Source organism: Rhea americana, unplaced genomic scaffold (assembly GCF_003343005.1).
Source record: "Rhea americana isolate MKP2758 unplaced genomic scaffold, rheAme1 scaffold_35, whole genome shotgun sequence".
NCBI classification, from domain to species: Eukaryota; Metazoa; Chordata; class Aves; order Rheiformes; family Rheidae; genus Rhea; species Rhea americana.
The window spans coordinates 4,278,714-4,302,194 of NW_028186479.1; the positions used below are offsets into that span (position 1 = coordinate 4,278,714).

The window sequence follows — 23,481 nt, forward strand, 5'->3', positions numbered from 1 at the left end:
CCTTGTATCAGATATACCTTCAGCTCCTGAACCACAGTCCACTTCGAGGTGGGGTCTGTGACCCTCCACCCCTGGACACCTCCTCCTTGGCTCTCTTTTCCTTGCTCTCAAGTTGCAGCCTGCTCGTCCAAGGCTGCCACCGCTGTTCCTCCAGCTCTGACTGAGTGAGCTTCCACCCCTGTAAAGCAAGAAAAGTAACGGGCTGCTGTTCATTGTTTGGTTTCCACAGGGGCAAAGATGGCACTTTTTTAATACCCCACAGATCTGAGATGCTATCTGCACAGTCTCTCGGGAATTTCTGAAGACTCTGGAGAAGGTTAGCCTCTTCCTACTTTCCTGAGCTCTTTTGGGTGCTGATGCATGAAACCAGGTTCACAGGGCTGGCAGCAAGTGCCTTTGCTGATTTGCTGCTGTGCTGCAATCTAACTTTTATCAGAGACGCTGCATGGGGCCAGTTATCTAATTAACTGCTCATGTGTGCTTGGTACGGTTCAGGGAGCTCTGATGAGGTCAGGCTAGTGATTGCATTACCAGTTCTGCAGGTAGTTCCCTCCCTCCCTTTTCTGATGACGCAACCAAGAAAGGACATATTTACAAAGCCAAAGGGAACCTAGCAAAGAGGCATGCTGCAGTCGTTCCCAGAACAGTGACCCCTGCTACCCTGCAGAGCTGCAAAAACATGCACCCCTGTTCTGGCACTATGGAGACAGGAGTCCTGCCCCACAGTTTGAAAGCTCTCAGCAAGCACTTTATTACCCCATTTAACATCTCCAGCTCAAAGCTTGCTGCAACCATAAAGCTGTCTTGCACTCAGGCTCAGACATTTCACGGAGGTGAGAAGATGTCCATGTGTTTGTGCTTTGTAATTTATGCTTTGCATAAATATTTTGGCGCAGTCTGCTACATCGACAAACCAAAGCTTCAGAAAGCTGAAAATCAGAGCCTGATTTGGCAAGGGTAAGACACACACTTCCTGCAGCYGGTGGCACACAGAGGAGAGATGTAATGGGCATCCTGGTCGGCCACCTTAGACATTGCAGCCAGGAAAGCCCCTTGCAGCTGCATCACCCTCCAGCCGCCTTCGTCATGAGATGTAACTGGGGCATGGACTCACATGCTTGGCTCTCACAGCTGCTGGGCTGCCACTCCCCATTGCTGCTACATGACTCACAGTAAATTCAAACCAGCCCTGATAAAGGTTGTGCAGAAACAAAAAGATATAGAGCAAACACAAAGAAATGGGAAGATAAAAGCCTTCAAGAAGAGTCAATATAAAAATTTCTAGCTTTTATTAAGCACAAGGAACACTGCGATGTGATACAAAATGCCACTGATTTTCTATATGAATCCTCTGTGTTTCAAGTACAACATGCCCTCTTTAATGAACCATGTAAGTCTCAGTTCTCAACAAATGTCCTTGCTGGAGCTGAATGCATGGTCCTTGAGGATGCTGAGAAAAATGGAGATCCGTGTTTGGAGGGAGGCCAGCTGAACAATGGGGAAAACACAGCCACAGTTCTGGGCACATGGACCAGGAGAAAAACTGGCAAGAATGAGGCTCTTCTTGCCAACTATTTAGCCTGCAGCTGTAGCTGGGGAGAGGGTGAGCAGTATGCTGGGTGAATACTAGCTTACATTCATTCAAGATAGCAACACTCAGTACTATGAAATATAATGCCTGCTCCATGTCTGTGCATGCACTGACAGTCTCCTACAGGCGAATGCAGCACTGGTGTCTGGCCTCCCCTGCTGGGCTGCCTGCTGGAAGTCCAAGCATTCCCAAGGGCTGGCAAAGGGAATTAGGGACTTGTTTTGGGCTCTGCTCCAGCTCCTAGATTTCTGGGATATCCAGGGTGGACTCATCACTAATGATTTCCTCTGTGCCCTTTAGTTTAAGTCTGTGCTGGTGTCTTGTGCCAAAACTCTGTCCCTCTCCTGGTTCTGTAGAAACCTGACTGGAATAATGTAGGATATGCCGTGGCTGTCCTCAACTGGCTTGTTAGCCTCAAATCCTCCGTTTGAATATGGCACCACTGGGCTCCCTCGCAAGGCCACTTCAAATCCAGAAGCTGAGAAGGTCCAGGAAAAATACAACTCCACCTCCAGTCCTGGGCAGGGGCGGCAAGTGAAATGGATGCACGCACTAGCTAGTTTTGAGTTGCAAGAACCTGTGCATGGAGAGAGGTGACATGTGCTCACTGACTGAAGCATGGCTGAGGCCAGTGAGGCATCAGGCAGGCCCCTGGTGCAGACCAATGTGAACAGCAGCAAACACACTGCAACCCTGGAGCACAGCCACAAGCACACACAAAAGCGGCTGCAATGTAGGTTACACCGATGTGACATTGCTCCTGATGCCAGTGGTAACAAAATCTTCACAGTCACTCTCCGGTGATAACAACACAGAGGGTTGCACCGTGTGGACACCCTGGCTCATATCTTCTACGCTTCTTTGGAAGGACTGGCTGCTGTTTTGGCTACAGCTTTCCATGGCACTTCTCCAATCCTCCACAGAAAAGCAGACAGGAGAAGCTGATTTTCCTACCCCACAATTTAAAGCAAAGCAAAGCATGAAGCTATTTTTCTGTCTCATAGAAGAGGACAAACCCAAACCCACCCAACACCTCAAACACCTCAGAGACCTCACTCTGTGTATGCAGAGGCACTAGATGAGGCAAGGCATTAATTCACAGGGGCCTGGTTCGCCAAGCACRGGCCTTTAAGCATGAGCTTAAAGCCATTTGCTTACAGCCTTTGGTAAATGAGGCTGGTTTTTAAAGCATGCTTCTTCCCAATGCTACTTCAGCTGCTGAAGTGATAATATCCTAATGAATGGCGAGGCAACTATTTATTGTTCTGCTTTGTTACACCGGTGAAACACTTTGGCTAAACTTTATTGACATGTGCAAGAGCAAGCTCACCCACTTTCCACAGTGATTCACACCAAGCACCAGACATGCTAATGGTGGTAGAAAGGCCTCCTCCAGAGGGGCCTGGCTATAGCATGGCCCCCRTGGTCTCAGGAGGGATGTGTCCCACCCGGGCTAAGAGGGGTGGGCACTAGCTCCCACTGCCCTATGCAGCTTTGACAATGCCGGTCTTGATCTTTAAGCTGCTTCTGTCCCCTCCTCATGGACTTTCTCCACGACAAGCTCTCAGCCCATCCCTGTCCAAAGCAGGGCTTTTGTCCCATGCACCAATTCTTTTCAACCCAGTCTGACTGCTTCCCCAGTGAGAACTGATGTTGCAAGAGAGCAAAGTACCAGAGTCTTGCAGGCCTGAAGYAAAGTTGTTGCTATTATTCTCAGAATGGTTATCACTGCTGCGAGTTACTTCAAAATTTAGGCTATACTGACCTCTAGGGGACTACTATAAAAATCCAAAAGCATAAAGGCTTGAGAGCCCATTTGCACTATATAGCCCTTTCATGCTGCTCTATCAAGCAACCCTAAACCAGGTGTCACATAGCAGATACCCACTTTGAACCCTTTAGCACTACCGGAGGCTGGGAATWAAAACCAGGCAGTCCCTGTCCCTTTGTACCACGATAGCTGCGATACCTTAAGAAAAGAATAAAGGCAAGGCATATACAGGTTGTCATGAAGAGACATCACCTGCTATTGACTTCCCCATATAAGCGCTGCTTTTATTTTGGCATGAAGAAGCACTCAGGAGCTTGAAAGCTTGTTTGCTTTCTTCTCCTCACTGTATCGGTTTGTCTAATAAAAGGTATTACTCTGTTCTGCAAACCTTGCCTTATTCGCATCATCACAGTGTCACAACTACAGTGCTACTGAAGGAAAAGAACAGATGCATACACCTAGACACTGGAAATAAAGTTGAATGTGCCTTTTTAAGGCATTTTGTTACTTGCTAAACAAGCGGTGGAAGCAAAAGCCTTTCACAGAGAAGCAGATGGAACATGAAGACTAGTGTAAACAAAGAGTTAATTTTGATGGGCTCCTTAAAATAGCTAAAGAGGGGTAACTTTACATTGCCTAACACTGACTCTACTTGATGACAGCCGTGGTGGAAGGCAATGCATTAGGCATGAGCTACAAAGACAACACAAACTATAGGTCTCTAATGGATCTTTTCTCCTTGATACGAAGCCAAAATGTATCATAACCCTGGAACAGCCCAATTTGTTGACGCAGAGGAGGAAGCAATGTAATTCTGGAGGAGATCTACAATGCAGACAGACCCAGACAGTGACGAAAGCTATGTAAGAAGAGTGCTCCCCACTTGTAGTCATCACCTTCTGCAGGAGCTCCCCAGCCCCTCAGATCTGTCAGCAAGGCATCTTGTTCACCCTCAGCTGAGGGCCATATTAGCAGAGACCTACTCTTTGAACTGTTTATGTTCGCTTGAACATCTGAAACAGGGAGAAGTCCATCCAGCAGATCCAGTGGACTCTGAGGAGCTGAAGACAGGCTGGGACTTTCATCTCTTCACAAGTGCAGCTGTGGAGCCAAGAGGGACAGTAGCCAGAGCCTATCACAGCACYTTCCACAATAAGCAAAAGAGGTTGTGGAGCTTGCGTTGCTGGGATCAYTCCCCAAGAGAAGGAATCAGTCTTAGTAGACACAAAATCAGCCACAAAAATGGCTGCACAGCCTTCACTGCTGGCTCTGGACGTGCCACAGGGCAGGTAGCTGGCACGTTATGCCAACCATGCTTGCGCTGTGGAAGTGGCAAAAATACTCAGTGAAGCATTAAGTTAGAGCATTTGTTGTTCCATAGGCTGAAAAATGTTCTTCAACCCACAGAAGGAGGCTCACTAGAAAAGCTAAAAGACTGGCACAGTATTCCTTGGACTAAATTAGGGTGAGAAGATGTCGAAGTGGCAATTAAAAGTGCAGTGTTTAAAGAAATGAGACAAATCAGCAGAACAGAACCACCAATTTTCATTTCAACATCGTTACATGTCTCTTAATTAGAACAGATGTCGTCCTAATCTGTATGGAACAGAAGAGAACATGGGAGGTCTGAAATACTGGCTCCTCCACCAATATTACATTATTTCCCCTGTTCTGATAGCAAACCTACTGCCTCAAATTGCACTAAATTTAAAGACTCGGCAGTTCTGAATCCTGCCTGCAAACCACGGCTCAATCTGCAATATCCAAAGCTTGGCTGAAATAATTTTCTCTTTCTTACACCTGCAAACGCTGCGTTTATCCCACCATGCACTGAGACTGCTCGGGGACTACAAGCCTCTCATTGGCTTTGCCACATGCTTTCTAGCTGTTTTACACTGCCAGAGTCCCTGTTTAGCTGATTTCACTCACAGAGAAAAGAATCCATCAGTCATCAAAGTTTGGTAAGCTCTTTAATGGCAAGTTTATGGTGTAACTACACTGTTGGATTTGATGCCTTGGTGTTGGGGGAGGAAGGAGAAAYAGAAGAGTAGGCAGGGCTCCACTGAAAGTTTACACCTTTTAAAGCATAGAGCAGAAGGGCAGTATCTTTTGGCAACCCACTTCACAGCTTTGTAGTCACAAAGAGAGAGAGAGATCTTCTAGCCAGAAAAATGGTAGAAAGCACAAGAACAGTCTTTGCCTGGCATGGYGCAATGTTATTTCTGCTTGCCGTGTTGATATCTGACTGATCCCTGCATTAGTAAAGGAAAACTTGACAACCAAAAAATTGTATTGACTGAAATCCAGAGCTGACATTTCCACGCCCCCAAACAAGAAAGTAGATGTCCTTTACATGCAAAGTTAACACAGATCTTTTTGCCTACATAAACAACAGCAGGTCAGTACGGAAAGGGAATTTCACAATATATTTTACGTGAAACCAGAGCTACAATGAGTAGTAACTAGTTCAAAGAAGGGTTTTTTGTAGACAAATGAACAGCCTTGCTGTTAACCTGTAGATTTCTGTTTACGACCAAGCTCTCATTGACAGTGCAGTGTTAGCAGCTCTGTAGAAACTGGAGTTTGCAATAACGTAGCTGCACCTTTAGGTATTGTCCTCTTTTTTTAAAAAAAAAAAAAAAACAGCAATGCGAAAGGAATCAAACCCAGAGCAAGTTACTGATAATTTGGCATACTGAAGTAGCCATTGTGGGTAAGTAAACAGGTTTTGTCCCCCAGCGAACAACATACACCTGCCACAGACATCAAATACCAACAACACAATTAACAAATCTCAGAAGTCTGCTAAAAACCGGAGGGCCAGATTCTGGCCTCAGGGTATTTCCTATCAGAGGTAACAGGCCAATTTAAGAAGAAGCCTCTATCTTCTTTATTTTAATGTTTGCCTGGGAAACGAAGGCCCTAAGCCTGCTCCTTTGGCTTCACAGTGACTCTGCAGGGGACCACCTCAAACACAGCCTGTGACGGGGTCTAATAGCCTCTTTCTGAGTCACTCCTGCCTCRCCGTCAAGCGAAGGTTTTCCAGCTGCAGCCGACTGCCGAAAAAGGCTGTAGGGGAGGAGGGGACGCCCTGCCAGAATTAAAAAGCAAAAACAAAGCATTTCCCTGTGCTCTCAAACTGCAGAAAGGGGCATCCATTTAGAAGAAGAGATCCTTCCCAATTTCCCATGTCCCATGGGCAGTCTAAAGCCAGTCAGCACTGAAAAAGGGACCTATAGACTAGAACAGCGATAGCAATGAGAGGTATCATCGTCTTGATGAGGAGGGAGGTCTCAATGGGTCCTGATATTCAGAGTGGATTACTTGGCTGGAAATCACTGCCTGTAAAAAGATCTTGGGTTTGGCATCTAAAATCACTTCTCTCTTCTGTATGATTCTGCCCATCAAGGGCTGCTTATGAGTCTTCAAGGGGAGCCCATATCTACCTCACGTTCTGTGAGAAGGTGCTACAYGTGCAGAAGGACAGTGTATCCACACAGGACAGCTCAGTGACCGGCACCGTGCCGCTATTCACGCTAACGCACCTGGCTGCCAGTGGCAGGGCCTAAGAAGCGTTTATCTCTCACTGCTTCCCCTCTTCTGAGGGTGGGAATTTCTGAGAATGGAGCAGCAAGGATGGACATAATAGTAACCTTGTCTCCTGCCACAGCTAAATCTGACTGTGAGTAATAGCCATGGACTTCATCCTTGGGTCCTAGTGAAAGACGGGAAATGTGTTGAAAGAGGCTGGAAATCTGTCCTATGTGGCAGCTTTCCAAAGCAATGCCCATAAGGTCAGTGCATCGATTTCACTGTAACAGTCTCCTGTCACACCTTCTAGAGAGGGAGACGCCAGCCACCTCCTAAGCAATGCTGTAGCAGAAATCCTCCCTGCTGCCCCAAGCCTTCAGCCCACACAGCACACCTTGCATGCAACACAGCACCAAAATGCAGTGGGTYAGCATATAGGTCACCGACGCAGAAAAACTCACTGATTATTCCCACCAAAAGCGGTATTTTTACAAGCATGCAGCTTTCAAAGGCATCACACTATGCAAAGAGGAAAACTGTCCAGAAAACAATGCAGGAGGCTGGAGGCTGAGCTGGAGAAGCCTAGCTCTGGGGTGCATTTTCCCCCACATTTCTGCTGGGAAATGGTTTGCAAATCTTGTATCTCAAATTGGTTGTCTGCATCACAAGCAAGTTCCTTAGGAGTTTTTTTTTTTTATTCTGCATCTAATAAAACAGCTTCCTGCTCCATGATTGTTGCTCTTACATACTCATAGAGTATCATAAATAATAATGTTGGGGAAGAAAGGAGAAGGAGGTTTTTCTCCAGCCCTTCTTCCCTCCCTCCCCATCTCAACACATTCATCAAGCAGGATATTAAAATAAAAATACAACCGAGGAAAAGATCCTAGTAATTTACAGAGCAGCTTTTTTATAACCTGCATAGGTTCAATAAGCAGATCCTTGAYGGAACGGTTTAGGTTGCCTGAGAAATCCTAGCCTCTCTCTGAAAAGGTCCTTTTTCACTCTTGTTCCTGCTACCCAAACCAGTTGTTGCATTTCTAAAACCTGTTCTTTCCGTTGGCAACCCATGTATTTTTGATCCCCCCCCCAAGCAGCACTCTGCTTGTTGCATTCAGGCAGCTCATACTCAGATACACCAGTACTGCAAGAGGCTCTGCTCTGGTATGTTTATATTTAGCTAGAACATGAAATGTCTTACGAGAGAAAGGCAAGGGAGGAGAAGGGAGACTCCAATGAATCCTTTTACTAATGGCTTGCTTTGAGGATAGGTAATAATAATGCATATCTCTTTTCACGCTCAGATCTAAAAGCATTTTAGACACTGGTAGGCAAACAATACTAATGACCTCTTTTACAAAAAGGCTTAAGATGGGATTTACAAAGCAGTTACCCCGTTCCCACTGAATTTCATGGAGGCTGGATGTGCAACTCCCAGAGGATGCCCTGAATCCCCAGCCTCTGAGATCTACCCAAAGCTCAGAGCAAGGCAATGGCAGAGCTCTGAATCCCAGACCAGCAAGTGTTTACATGTGTCTACAAATCTAGTGTCTCAGTCTGGCCGCCCAGGCACTGGGTCACGCCGCCCCAGTTAATTACTGAATGGCTACTAACCTCAAAATGTGGTGGGAGTGAGGAAAAAGTAAAATACAAATGAAATATTAAAATACCTTTTGATACCACTAAAACAGTTTCTCATCTCTTGCATTATTTGATAAGTACGGAACATGATGATAATACAGAAATGTATTTGGTCAAGGTCTAAGAATATTTTTTGATAAAATACATTCTATATTAATGTTCATTCGCATTTAATACACAGGTAAATTTAAATTTTCTATGTATAAAATTCCTGTTTAAGTGCTGCTTCAGTTCAGCAGTKGGGCTCAACACAATCAGCTCCCAGCAAAACAACAGGAGACAAAAGCGTTCAGCTCTTTGTAGGACCAAGCCTCACAACCCCTTTGGAGGATCTGGTCCTGCAGCTCTCATTTGAACAAAACTCTCCCTGTCTTCAACAGGAATTTTGCATGAATAGGAGCAGCAGAAGGATCCCCTTGCTATCAAGCACTTACACTCTGTTGTGGAAGTCAACTCAAATGGCATATGGAGTTCCAAAAAAAAGTGAGTTAATTAGTACAGAAAATAATTTATCTACATAATTTACAGCTTTGTATTTGCTTACAACCATATTAATGCTCAACTGCTCATTTACACATCAACCAAAACACAGGCAAAGGTAGCAAAGTGCAGTACATATTRTAACCTTCTGTGTGCAATTACTAAGAACTGGATCTCCCAATCTCTCCTCATTTCATGAATTCCTGAATTACAGTCCCACTACCATTCAGAGTCTGATTTTCCATTCCCCTGAGTCTTGTGGACTTAACTCTTAATAGCACTTAGGCCTGTTCATCCACATCCACACTTCATTTGGGGCCCCCAATACCACTGGGAAGCTGCAAGGAGCCTTGGGCAGCGGTTCTCYCCGGCTACGCATTTCCACTCTGCGCCACCCCTGCTGCCGTGCTGGCACCCTTGCCTGCGTGGCCACAAAGTGGATCAGATCAGAGGTCTGATCYGGCCAAAAAGTGTGCCAGAAAAACCACAGAAGGTTATTTCTCGGCCAGCTCAATTCCACAGGCCACCCCAGGACACGGGGCCACGACGAGTTGTGCTGGGAGGACGGGAGGCAGGGGGACATGCTGCCGTGCCTGGGGATGGGCAGAACCACGCTTGTGCTTGCGTGCATATGTGCATGCGTGTATACATGTGTGCGTGTGCACACTCAGTCATTTGCCCCTACACAAAATGGGTGAAAGCAGTTAGCAGTTAGTCCTGAGTGGCAGGACTGTGCCTCCAGCTTGCACTAGTGTAAATTACGTCCTCCATTCCAATACAGCAGAGGAAAACCAGCCCCCCAAGGATCTATTTATATAAGCTACAATCAAAGGATTGGATGGTATGAAGAAGATGGCTCTGAAGTAAGTCTCTGTTTAAGGTTATGGCATCCTTTTTAGCTGGAGAGGGAAAAATAAAAAAAACTTAGGGACTTAAAGCAGGGATGGAAACCACCGGTCTTGCACTTTATTTTAGTAAACAAAAAGCCTATTGCTGCTGTACAGTGTTATACAATGAACTGCCACAGTTCTCACATCACTAGTCCATAGAAAATGTGTTGTGACTATCATGTTTATGCCTGCATGCCAAAAGAATGTACAAAGTTTTGTTAAGGTCTGATCCTTTTCTACTTTTTCAATATTCTTAAGCTCCGACTTTTACAGTGTTGCAGACACTTTGGTGCTTAACTCAGACACCAAACACCATCCTGGTTATGGAAGGTCTTTGCCTCAGATTGAAAAAAAATCAAGTGCTATGCATCCCTCAGGCCATCACTAGAAATATAAACCACCAAGAAAACCTACTCTCTTAAATGATCTTGGAAAAAATGTCTTTGAAAAAATCTGTTGAGAAGGAGACTTTTAACAACAGGGTTTTCAAAATGGTGTAATTTGTTTCTTGAAGTTGTCCAAGCATTTTCTCTTCATTGGCGTTTTGTTTTTATAAAGCTAATTCTGTACAAAAGGGCTTTTGAAGCATGTGACCTTCATTTCATGATTTTAAAAACTTTGGAAAACATTTTGTCTGAATGCGGAAAATAGCTGCATTACAACAGAATTCCTTGGTTTCTTACATCTTCAGTACAAAAGGCAAGTAAATAAAGAGACCCTGTATCTTCACTGTGTGGCACTCTTTGGAGTCATTTAAATCTATGCAAAATAGGTATAAAATACAAGGAGTCTTATTCCCCTTTACACCAAGACCCCCTCAAACCACTCTAGGGAGCAAGTCCCAGCTGAAGTAAACCCTCTCCTTCACTAGCTTTTGTAATGGCTGAAGTTTGCCAGTACGAAGGGGCTGTAAAGTAGTCATGAGTTACCTCTGCAGTCCCTGTGAGGCCTTTTTACCTCTCCAAAGCAACGCAGTGGCCTTACTGTTAAGAGACAGGTCTTGCCCTTCTCATTGGGTAGTGCTTTAGCTCCCCTCCGAAGAGATGTAAATCCCTAACTAGCTCAAAGACTAAACACACTGAGGCCCGGAGTGAGGAAGAAGTCTAGCGTAATTTAAAGAGCCAGGTTCTGGTTTATACCCTTATGGCTTCAAAGTTAAGTTGCACTTCAATTCAGGACACTGCAAGACTTGAATAATAATTTACCAGCATATTAAAAACAATGAATTTTAAAGTTGGTTTTCATGCAGAAGTGGGATATGCAATGGCAATTTTTAATTGATTCAATTGTCCAAAATTGCATTTGGCTTTGGATTGAACAGTGTCAAAGTACCAAGGCTCCTTATAATGTGATACCAGAGATTTAATTACTGCCAGTGATTAATCTAGCACTTGTAAATTCAGGTGCTAGAAAAATAACATTAATACGTCTCACAAACACTTCCATGGATATCCCACTTCCCATTATTGTTGTTAAGCCTCCACACGCACTTCTGCAGTACTGACCACTATTAAACTAGTGTTTTTCAAGAGAAATCTCTCAGGGTTCAGTACTTTGTCTGGTAGTATAGAGTCAAAAATCATAGTCACTGAACTAAAAAGAAAAGTGCAGATTGCATTTACTCTCTGCATTAATTTCCTCAGTAAGGTCACATGTGAGTCCTTAGCACTCTAACCAACAGTTCCTACATTCAAAGTACTCTACATTCATGCCCGTGAATGTTATTCTCAAATACAAATCAAAGAGACAGTCAGCAATAAAACTACTTCTAAATTGATAATGGCAGAATGCTACCAAGACAACTCCATAGAAACCCCACTGAAGCAGGAGCAAAATTCAGGTCACTTCTTAGCAAAGCTCATCACAGGTTGGTTTGTTTGTTTGTTTTCAACCATTTTAAAAACTCTTATCCTGGGAGCTGGATATCCCAGTGTGATGCGCTAATTCAAATAAGCTAACGTGGGACCACATGACCCCACCTGGTACCAAAGGATTCCACATTTTTTAGCTTCTCGGAAAATTACTGCTGACTGACACCCATTTGTTGGTGATCCGCTTCTGGTTCCTCTTCTTCCACATCTGCGTTATATTCTTCAAATGCATCATCATCAACATCTGGAAGCCCAAGTAACTACAAAGAAGAGAAAATACTTTGTAATAGCGAATTACCCACTTATGCAATTTTGCTGCAAATCTCCATACAATACCTAGATGCCAGTTCTTGAAAACCTCAAATCCTAGAATAACAATATTATATAACAATCACGACTCTCTTTCTTTCCCTCACGTGATAGAGAAAGATTTGAAAATGCATCTTCACACCAAATTAAGTGCTCAGAGACTGGAAAATAAATAAAACCAAAGCAAAGCACTTTCAAAAAGCTTTGTGTTTTTCCCTGAGGTCATATCACAATTTTATGAGTGTTTAGACTTGGCAGTGGTTTAACTTCAAAAAGAACCATGATAATAGTGTAGCAGTAGCTAACTTAGTTTAAAATTATGTTCAGTAACCCTATAAAAGCCAAAAAGAAAGTATCCTAATAGACAAGTGGCTAGTATGAAGTAGGTAGGGAGTCGCTAAAAAACAGAAGATCCCACCATGTGAGTGCTTCTCTTGAACCCTTCACTCCGTTGCTCCAGATCAAAGTTTGCATGCTAGGTGTAGTAAACTCAGTGAGAAATACTGTGTATTGAACTCAGAGTTGCCCAAGTCCCTTTAAATTTCTGCGTATTAGATTCGGGCTCCTGAAAAACTGCCAATCCGTCTTCCTTGGACAACGTTTGGATGCCGCCTCTCTGATGTCCCAGATTACTGCAATGGCACTTGTTTGCTACAGGAAATGTGAATGTTTGAACTTTTCCCCTCTCTTTCAAAAGATTTGCCAAGCCAACACAAGTCAGAAGACAGATAAATCAAGTAATAGTCAAAATAAYGCGTCTCTTCTGGAAATCTCGTATTAGAATCCTACATAAGCTGCTATTAATATCTACAGAGCAAAATCATATAACAAGCATTATTGGGAATACTTGTATTTAGCTTGCCAGGACTGAGAGAGCAGCACAGATGCATGCAACACCCTGTTTGGAGTGTGACACAGCTGTTATCTCACAAAAGAAACCCAGAAAAATCAGGTGGAGAGCAACACTAGCTAGGGGCTTGCATGAGAATGAAAAGGTGGTGACAAGGCAGATTTTTAGAGATTCAATTTATTTTTGTCTGTTATCACCATTTCAAAATGATTCGGTGAATATAAACACAATACACAGAATTAGTCTCTGGGTCCARTGAACCTTGTCGCTTTTTACTGTCACCGTGAGAAAAACAGTTTTTGTGTTGTAGGGTTTTTTGGCAGGCAACTGGAAGGAGAATTTGCCGACTAAAACCTCCCCTTCACATTTTATAATACTTCAGGAGAGACCCCAAGCTGAATTTTTGTTTTTTCCAGTCAGAAAACAAGAGAGTAAATATTCCTACTTGTATGTATTCTTCAAATCAAATGTTTAACTGGATGTGAAACTACCTGGTTCTCTTTCAGGATTTGGAATTTTCATTTTATTTTGAAGCTAAAATTAAAGGACGCAGCTTTTAAAWTGTAAAAACAAGGCCTGTAGGCATTTTTATCCATCGGTATTTTTTTGGCTAAATTGATTCAGTGTATTCAAATTAAATTTGTGTCTCGTATTGCTCAGCTTAGCAGAGCCTTGATCACTTCTTTCATTTATTTATTTATCTATCTTTTGGCCCARCTCTAGATATAATTCCTCCTTGATGTGCAGGGAAATGAGCCACCTGAGTAATAGTCTTGTCTTCATTTTATGGGATGCACAACATAAATCACGAGAACCAAAAAGGGCAGGCACCATCCCATGGCACAGGAAAGGAGCTTATTCTGGGTGCCACCCATGCACTTAAGCAGCCCCAAGCTGGAGCTAGTCCATGAGGTCTCATCAACTCCCACAGGTCTCCCACCAATGTTCATTATTTTCTGCACTGCAGTGGCAAAGCAGTTAAGGACTCGACCCCAGCGAGGACCAGGGTCCAAAGTGCTGGCAGCTGTACAAACATTTGGGTCAAAACAGAAGGAGGGAGGATAAAGCTTGGGGCACAGTAAGAAGATTAAGACGGTGCAAGCTAACCCCAGACTGACTCTCACATTCTCTTCTTTTAAATGTGATTTCTGCTTCTAGTCTGTATCTACCACATATTTTAAAATGTCAGCTATAGAGCAGATTGGACAGGATCTTAATGGAGAACAAAAATAAGGAGGAAAGAAGCAAAACAGGAAAGGAGTGTGCAAAGAGAGAATGGATTCATCAAAGGGGCCAGGAGAGTATAACAGCCAGGTGGGGAGTGTGGGGAGAAGGCTGCAGGGAGGTGGCGAGGAGGGAAGGAAGGCAACAACTTGTGGCAGTGCCACAAGTGATGAAAAGACAGCCTCAACTCTTTTTATTCTTTCAGGCCAAGTTATTTGTCTGTTAGGTATTTTTTGGAGATAAAGGGAAGGTCACTGGCATATGTATGAATTTGAAGACCATGAACCAAAGGGCTTCTATATTGCCAACTCCCGTTTCAATGTAGCTTTTTCACACTGAAGGTATCACCCAGCGCAGGAGTCTTGGAATTTACTGCTAAGCTATATGATCCATGTTTTGGCTGTGTGTAGGCTCTTCGGGCTGGTGTTGTGACCCTGAAGCATTTTTTGTTTTTATTTGTTAATTGTTTCAAAGTGCCTTGATTTTATACAAATAAGCTGGAAGTTTGTAATTACTCATGAAATAATGGTGAAAGGGCCTCCTCCCAAGAGCTAACATATCACCAAACACCCCCCCAGAAAAAAAAAAAAGGAAAAACAACCCATCCAAGTACATGATGGAGCTTTAGCAGTGCACMTGATACTACATGAGAGATAATGTAGTTGTGCTGCATCTTACTGTGAAGGTATCTCAAGGCAGATATGCTTAGAAGGACTAGCACGGACACCTCTGCCTGCTCCCAGGCTCTGCAATGGCATAGTAGCAGCAAGGGTGCCTGAAGAGCTAGGACGCACTGAAGTGAATAGTGTATTTCCTCAAGAGGCAGCAAAAGCTGTTAAAGCAGCAAGCTTGGATGGGAGATGGGGTGTTCACTACAGCCAGGTTCAAAAGCTGGCTGGCAAAAGCACTTGAAACAACAGGTAGTTTTCTCTCTTTTCTTTCTCTCTTCAGACAGAAGATACCTACAGAAAGGTATTTTCTTGTACAGCAGACAATGCCGAAAACCTTCCTGGACATATCTGATGAGCCTTCAGAAATGTGCTTTTCTGTAACGCCTTTTGGGCACTTCACAAAAGCATRGGAGACATGATCATGCTTGCTCTAAGTGGAGCAGTTCCTCAGCTTTGCAGGACTGGGCTCTTCTCTTCCAAACCAGAGGGAAGGCTGCTGCTCCCGAGCTGTCTTGCACACGYCCAACCACAAGCCCAAGAGTGGACCTGGCCCTAAGCCTCAGCCCAGGATGCCTGCCCTGGTGTCTGACCCACAYGTTACCTTCATGTCTGGGGCTCCGTGGCTGGGTGAGGGGCAGCCTTACATCAGGCTGAGGGCAACACCAATTTTGCTCTATACAAACCCTCTGTAAGGGAGCGCTCTGAGCCCAAGTGCTGCCTACAACGTACGGTGTCTGGTGCTTTTTGACACTACTTGAATAAACATGGAATACAGCAAATTACACACCTTTGTGGTAGTCACCTTAGGAAGGCAGTGAAAGGYAGAGACAACAACTCACCCTCTTCTCTCCTTTGTCTAGCACAGGATGTAGAGGTGCAGATTAGCTGTCACAGACTAACCAAYATTTTTTAAAGGCCTTGTCTAAATACCCTGCCTGTAAACTGAACTGTGTTGACCCCTATAAAGCACAGTGGGAGATGTCTGAAAGCAGTGAGGGTTGGTGAGCAACCCCTGGATCACCCTTGTTGCCTCCCTACTCAACACGCTGAAAAGCTCAAGGGTTTGTGCTAGGGGAAAAGGAGAGGATGGATATCGCTGTCGTTCACTGAGAGCAATGTCAGCACTGGAAGTCACTGCTCTCATCACCTCAGAAATACAGGCAGCGAGATTTCTTGGGACTGTGAAYGGCCAGCTGACACTTCTTTGCTAAGCCACAGCTCTGGGGTAAGGAAACAGAGACACTTGCTGCTAATGCATGCACAGAGCCAGTCCAAGCTGAATTATAGAGTGCAAATCCATCTGAGAGGCTTCAGTTAAGGAAGGCACGTACTCACGCCAGGCACACAAGCATGGCGTGATGCAGAAGCCACAGGCAGCATTTCCTAAACACTTCTGTTCTAAGGACCTTGACAAAGGTTTTCAAAATTGTCTAATAGTTTTGGATGACAGACTGGAAATACCGTACCAAAAAAGAACTCTTAGAAAGTCCTTACCAACCAAATTCTAAAAATCCAGCTCCTTCTCCGTATCTCAAATTGAGTATCCAGAATCATTAGACACTTTAGAAGAGCTAAACTATCTTTTTTGTTTGTTGTAACACACTGCACTTTTTAAAATCTATCCTATTGGCCACATTTTTTTTTTTAACAATTACAATGAGAGAAAAATGTCAATACATTTCTTATTAGACTTGCCTACACACAACCACACACTGAGTGATAAAACCGGTTTCATTAGACCAATGCAAACCTCTTGACACTAAGTTAAAGAAAACTCAGAGAAACTTAATCTGTGTAGTATATCCAAGAGAAAATGAAGAGGTGCTTGATTATAGACTGCAAGAAGTCTCTGATAACTGAGGGCACTGTTCTCAAGCAGACAAAAGCATAATAAAATTCAAGAATGAGGAAGCAGAACTACACAAATTCAGATTAGAAATAAAAGATAATCTTTCACTTGAGTGTAACTAATGATTGGAAGAAAAATTTCTGTAGTCTTTAAGTTATTTGAAGTCTTTAAATCAAGACTGGATGCCTTTTGAAAAGATTCTCCAGCTCAACCACAATTTGCATGTTTGATTGTGGGAATCATTGGGTGAAATCTGATGTATTATGGAAGTGCCCAGACTAACGTATCACAATGGTTCTTCTAGCTTTGAATCTTCCTATTCTGAACAGCAGCTTAATGTGGTTTGACTAAAGCCAATTTCTCATCAGCTTAAGTTACGCTGAAGTAAATGTGGTCTGAAATGAAATAAATGATTTGTATCAATTTAATTAAGTCTTTCTGGAGTCCTCTTAGTTAAACCAGTGGAAGTGTCTCCTCTAAGACACAGCTTTTTGAGTAGGAGAAAAGAGTTACGAAGATTCAAGAGCTGAATATTGTCCTGGGAAACATATTTATACTTTTATATGTTTTCACAATTACAAGCAGCTGTACTGATAGATCAGATTTCCAGCCCTTTCTAAGAAAAGTGTGCATCTGTTCTATTTATTTTCAGTCTCTCAAAGGATTCTTCAAAAATTATGTTCTTTTATGTCAACCAGCTGTGGCTGTCTGCGGCAATGCAAGGGTGTAACAGAGAACACAGGGAGGCCCAGTGTTTTTGTATCAGCACTCCAAGCCCTCCCTTTTGCTCTAAATACTTGGGATAAATTTGCAGCCTTCTTGACTAGTCAGCCAAAAAAACAGAAGAGGAAAAACTGTCTACATTTTGAGCTAAATTTAAAAATATACAGTGGTCAGCTTTACCATGGACCTCAAAGGAGACATGCAGAAGAAGCACAATACCAGCAATGAACTTCTGCTCTTTATTGTACCCACTCCAGGTACCACAGGCCAAGGCACTCAAAAGGAAAGGCTGTGCAAGGGGATGATTTGGCAAACCAGATGTTCAGGAAGGACTACAGCCAGCCTAACAAAGTTACCTCACCCTGATGAAACACAGGCTTTAACCCAAATCTAAGTGGTTAGTAAGAACAGAGAAGGTTGAGCAGCAGTACAATAGAAAGAAACATGCCCCCTTCCCCACAAAACCCAGCTTCCACTCCAATCTCTTCTCAAGCAGTGATTAAACCACCATTTTCAAGTATTAAGCAGCAATTACCTTAATAGCAAAATCTAAATGTCTCAATTTGGGGGGGAAAAAAACCCAACCCTAAAATAAAATACTCTGAGGAGAAACTGCGTTTCTCTCCAGCTTTCCAGAGGTTTATTCTCACTATAGAGATCCTTGCAAAAATCCCAAATTCCAGTGCCAGGAAATAACTCGACCACAAAGTCCTGCATAGCTGCCGAGTAAGCCGTTCCTCCAAGCCAGCGCTGTRTAAGCAGCACACAAGTCTACCTTACAGCTGAGGAGCCGGTGTCAGTGGCTGGGACACCAGCTGGCCCCCCGCCCCACACGGGAATCCCATTCTGTCAAATGCACAGCTAGAAATAAAAAGGCAGCTGACTTCCAAGAAACAACTTGCAACTGCCTGATGTTAGCTTATGTGCTAATACCACTGCACACAGGCAACTGATGAAATAAGCCACAGCAAAAGGAAAAACTATCTTACTCTGTCCAGTGATACTCTACTGAAAGTCACAGATAACTGTCAATATTCAGAAGGGGGAAAAAAACAGAGGCACTTACAGGTCTGAAGGATTTGAAGACTTTTTCCAGTATTTCATGGAGTGTCTTTTTCCCACAGGAAGAGATGTAATCCTGGGCAAGCTGCAGAAAAGGCAAGCAGTCCTCACTTTCACTCCACACATGCTGAAAGCCAACAGCAACAAAAGAAATAAAAGGCATTAACAAGCATTCATGCTGACCTTTTCACATGATTTTATAAGGTGACATGTTGTAAACATGTGCCAAAATACACTGGGCCTGCAGTTCAGATCTGCACTGAGGACAGGCATAGTGTGCTATTTCAAAAGCCTAGCAAGGTCCAATATTATTAAAGCAGCACCCAGAGGAAGGATTTTGATTTTATTAACGCAATGAATCAGAAAGCAGGGAAATCAATCATCCAGAAGAGAAGACTTCCTATAATTGCACTGGTAATGAAGAATGAATAAGCTCTGTGCACACACATTTTTATGAGTAAAGGTGTTTTCATCTGATGCTAGCCCTGCGTGGGTCTAAGTCAAGTTGGGTTTTCTCTGCTTCTGCATCACTGGCTGCAAAAAAGCCTTAGGAGGAGGTAAAGTATCTCTTTATCTTGCTRGCATTAGTGCATGGGTGATACACCCTGAAAATGGGATTTGGTGTGTAATTGTTGATGATGCAGAAGAAAACACAATGCAAAATATAATTACAGGTTAGATGCAGTGCCAAGGAGAGACATTTGAGTACCCACAACATGCCCACACCTCACACCTTCCCCCTCCCTCCATTCTCAGGCTTGTTCCTCCTGGACCTGCGTCTTCTCTTCCTGGGCAGGCACATTTATACCCATTTGGGATATTCCTCTCAACTTGCTCTTGCTTGAGAGACGCTGGCTCTCCAGCCTGGTTCAGTGAAGCCTCTTCCCAAATTGATGCTTATTCTGCTGGTATGAGGTTGCTGGAACCAGAGAGCTGGCAAGCGATGCTGGAAGCACTCAGGCAGCAAGGCTTCTTGCGTACACACGCAGCCTGCACACAGTCTAGTGTGTATTTTTAAAGGCCTTCTTTCTGAAGACTCTGTGCACAGGACTGTCTCAGGGAGTCTGCTAAACAGAGAAGCATAATACTGCAAAATTGGTGTGAGACTCTTACACCTCTACTTCTGCAGAGCAATTCTTTTCCCCAAAGCACGATGCAGCTTTTTACTGTGCTGTAAACAGTAGGCTATGCTTAAATAAGAACAGAGGAGGGTCTCTCTGAAGCTTAACTAACATTCACGAAAAGAGTAGCAATCACAGATGTTTCATTGCCTAACATAAAGCTTGTGTGTTGCCTTCCTGTTCAGTGGAGAATACCTGCCAGGGATGTACTTTTACATTTATCTAAAGAAAATCCTACTTAAAATCCCCTAAGCTGACTCTTTAAGACAGAAAGTATAAATGTCTTCCTACTAGCCTCTCCTGACCTTCATTTTCTTTGCTGCCTGTTGCATTCGACAAACATAAATGTAGTCAAATGTTTTAAGAGAAAAAACCTGTCTTACTGAATAGGTTCTGCTCTTACCATACACCCAGATTCATCTCTTATCATCTCTTACCACTCTTAACAATAAAAATAAGTTATTTAGAGTCTTGCTAGCTCTCACAGACACATACCACAAGTCTTGTGATATTTCATGCCATCTTACAGCCATAGGCCTTGTAGTGCTATAAATACACAACCAAACTTCAACTTTTGTTTACAAAAAAAAACATGAAAACAAAAGCCAAGACTTTGAGATTTCTATGGCTTAAATAGGCAAAAGGTAAATTAAATGACCTGTAATGAACCCTCTTTAAAATATCAAATGAACTTTCTTAAAATTGCAATGTTTTAAGAACAGCCTTGAGATTTCAGAGGTCCGACTCATGATTTCTTAATACTTGAAGTTAGCAATAACCCTTTTATTACTCCTAATTTTTATGAGTCAAACTTAAGGGCTGGATTTTATGGATTGGCWATTCATGAGTTTTCCTAAACTTTCTGCAATTGTTTTTCTGTACAAAACGGTAGTGCCTATTAACATCTTAATTCTTGTGTAAATTGCGGCTTCTTTTGACCACCAGAGCTACAGATGGGGGCTTCCACACTAAATGAAAAATCAGACATTGCTCTTTTTTAAAAGTATAAATTATAGCTAGCTTGTTCCCCCAAAAAACTTAACCCTRTGATACGCGGGTATTTTTTTAGAGCCACTTTTCAAATTGCATGTTTTAGACTATGGCATGAACTTGTCAGCAGTAGCTCAAAACAAGCTGATCTAGCACATGAGGGGAAAACCCAAACAAGCTACTTCATCTTCTAGTCTTTGAAGAGACTTTTTTGCGTAGCATCGTAAGGCAGTACACATGTAAGGCTTCCAACAATTTCCACATCTGCAGAAGATTTAAAACTTTGATTATAGCAACAACTTGCTATGGAAGGTCTTGCATGCTGCTAGTGCATCCATCTCATTTGGAAATGGTTTGATTTTATTTCCTGAAAGAAAAAAYACCTTAGCCATAACAAAGACCAGAATTATATCATCTATGGTGCAGCTGCATCTACAGCTTTGTGGAAGTTCAGTGCTGCATCGAGCTGGTGTAGGAGCTGAACAGCACCACTCTGACTCACGCATCTCCAGAGGAACCTGCAAAAGGAATTTTGGCCTCTCAGAAATAAATAAAAAAATGTAATTTGAGAATTCAGCTCCTGCTCAGGAAATTAGAGCAGTCAGTGAAACTGCATGTACAGAGATGCTTTTCCTCGAAAAAACCTTGGAGCCTTAGTATCTCTTTGCAGGGGGAGAAGCAGGCCGCTGGCAATCTAGTGGACAACAGGACTCAATCATGGCTGTGCAGTTAAAGAAAAATAAACCTCATCATCTAAGTACGTGTTTTTCAAGCCTGCCCAGTTTTGCTCACGGTTGCTTTGTGTTACTACAAAAGCACACAGCCACTAATTTCCACCTCAGCTGACCTAGGATCATGGTTGAATTATTTTGTTCAGCATCTATACATAGTATGTAGCTGAAGCAATTTATTGGGTTACATCTGAAGGGGCTTGTTTTCCCTCCTCCTATTTTTACATGATTCAGTGTTGCTAGATGACACAGTCATTTACTAGATCACGCTTTCCTACCTGGCCCACCTGTTGAGCATGCTGGCAGAACTTTTACTTCATGGGCATAATTCTGCTTATGGAAAATACTGAGATTCACTGTCTCTTTTCTAAAGTATATTGCGGGCAATCTTGCAACAAGGTGGCACAGCATTTGTATTTGCCTTACCAGCATCAACAAGGCGACAAAAAAATACAGACGGTGAGGCATACCATCTCAACTCTCACCCACACTGTTTACGGCTATACAGCAAGTTCAATTAAATTCTTTTTTGAAAACAGCAAAGGCTTCAGAAGGTACATTTTATGTAATTTAGCTATATAAAATGCTGATGTAGCAAGGTTTAGGTGTCCAGGTGGTACTGAAAAAGCCAGTAGGCACCTAGATGCACCTTTTGCATCCCTAACATGATAGAAAAATGTGGCCCCAAAGGTACCTTTTCATGAAGTTAAAATTACATGATTTTTGTGATCTGGAACCTCTGATTTAATGCAGGATGCAAAGTTATTCTCTCTCAGATTGTCTCTTGGCAACCTTTCCATGTCTTTCTCCTCCTCTCTTTTAAGCTCGTCATGTTCATCATTTCCTCCTTACAAGTGAGGAGTTATCATGGACTTCTTCGGCACCTCCTACATAGCTTTTTAAGTCACATTATTATGAAATGAACACATAAGGAAAGTGAACAGGAATATCAAGCACCAGATGCTTATTAAATGTGAGGCTTCTTTACAAGACTCAGAGGGTGTAAGAAGGCCATAAAGTGTGTCACTGCGAATCCTGTTTATATTTACTCTGGCTTTCACAGCTCCTTCATGTTACCAGAGCCATGAAACAAGGCTCAAGTGCAAAGAAGAATCAATTCCTTGCTTGTATTAAGTCTCCTTAAAATAAACTTTAGTTTGTAATGGCATGTAGAAAGGCAACTATCTTCTGGAATGTTTTAAAAAAAAAATCTGCAGAAAACCACGGCCAAGCTGGGAGCGTAAATGAAGCCCCAAGGCACGCCAAGAGTAGGAACCAAGATGCTGGTGAATCAGCTCATTAGTGGTCCTTAATCGCATTAAAGAGACACAATCAGCAGGAAAAGAATTAAGAATGATACCTATCTGCCTGTCTTAAGAGTACTGTGGCAACAAAAAGTGCCTCAAGTAATTATGCCTAAAAAGGGCAGGAGAAAACACTGTGCCTAGTTTTCCGTGGTTGACGTCGTGCATTTGACAGCAGTCGGCCCTTCTGCTCCGCTTTACTAGTGGCGGCTTTGGGTGGGGACTCCTTCACGCGGCAACCCTGGAATGAAAATATTTGCCAAAAAAAGKGGGRGAAGAAAAAAAAAGGAAAATGTGGTTGCAAACCCACAAAAATTAGCCTGTGCTGTAAGCACGGGAATAGGGTCTGAAGCTGCCTAAGCCCTTTTTTTCCTTTTTTCTCTCATAACTCAGCGCGACGACCACCCGCCCGGCACAGTGACCAACTGCGCCGCCCGGCGGGGTCCGCGCGGCGCCCGGGGAGCCGCTGCCCTGCTCTTTGCTCCCCTTAAACCCATCCGCCAGGCGCCTCCTGCCTCCACGTACCTGGTGGGAAAGGAATCAATTAACATTTAGCCAAGCAGGAGAAGGAGGGGTGGAAGTCGCTCCGGGAAAGGCAGGCGCGACAAGGTTTCTACAATAACACTGGGTGCTAGGAGCGACTTAAAAAACATAGATAATGTTTATATGTATCTATGGAATATATGTTTGGATTAGAAAACGTATTAGATGTTTGTGCGTCCTTTAGCTGTGCTCACGCGGGGCTCTGCCGCTGAGGCAGCCTGCGGCGAGGCTGCGCTCGCGGCTCCCACTCGCGGCGGGCGACGCGGGTGGCGCCGGGGGCGCGGGGCGGCCCCGCCGTCCCGCCTCCATTTTATTGCCGCCCGCCCTCC

The 23,481-nt window shown here is 43.5% G+C and overlaps 1 protein-coding gene across 3 annotated transcripts; it reads right to left on the reverse strand.

Annotated features, from left to right (window-relative positions):
- Positions 1-74: 74 nt before the first annotated feature.
- Positions 75-23,284, reverse strand: MTURN (maturin, neural progenitor differentiation regulator homolog). Of its 3 annotated transcripts, none has more exons than XM_085311838.1 (4): positions 19,197-23,284; positions 18,468-18,590; positions 11,884-12,035; positions 75-178 (listed from the first exon to the last, which is right to left on the reverse strand). In XM_085311838.1, exons 1-3 carry the CDS (start codon positions 19,263-19,265, stop codon positions 11,925-11,927), a joined length of 303 nt encoding a protein of 100 aa, XP_085167964.1. In that variant the 5' UTR covers positions 19,266-23,284; the 3' UTR covers positions 75-178; positions 11,884-11,924. The 3 variants fall into 3 exon arrangements, with proteins under 3 accessions (XP_085167964.1, XP_085167965.1, XP_085167963.1); XM_085311839.1 differs by lacking the exon at positions 75-178 and adding an exon at positions 2,177-2,541; XM_085311837.1 differs by lacking the exon at positions 75-178 and having other exon boundaries at positions 5,314-12,035.
- Between the last annotated feature and the right edge of the window lie 197 nt (positions 23,285-23,481).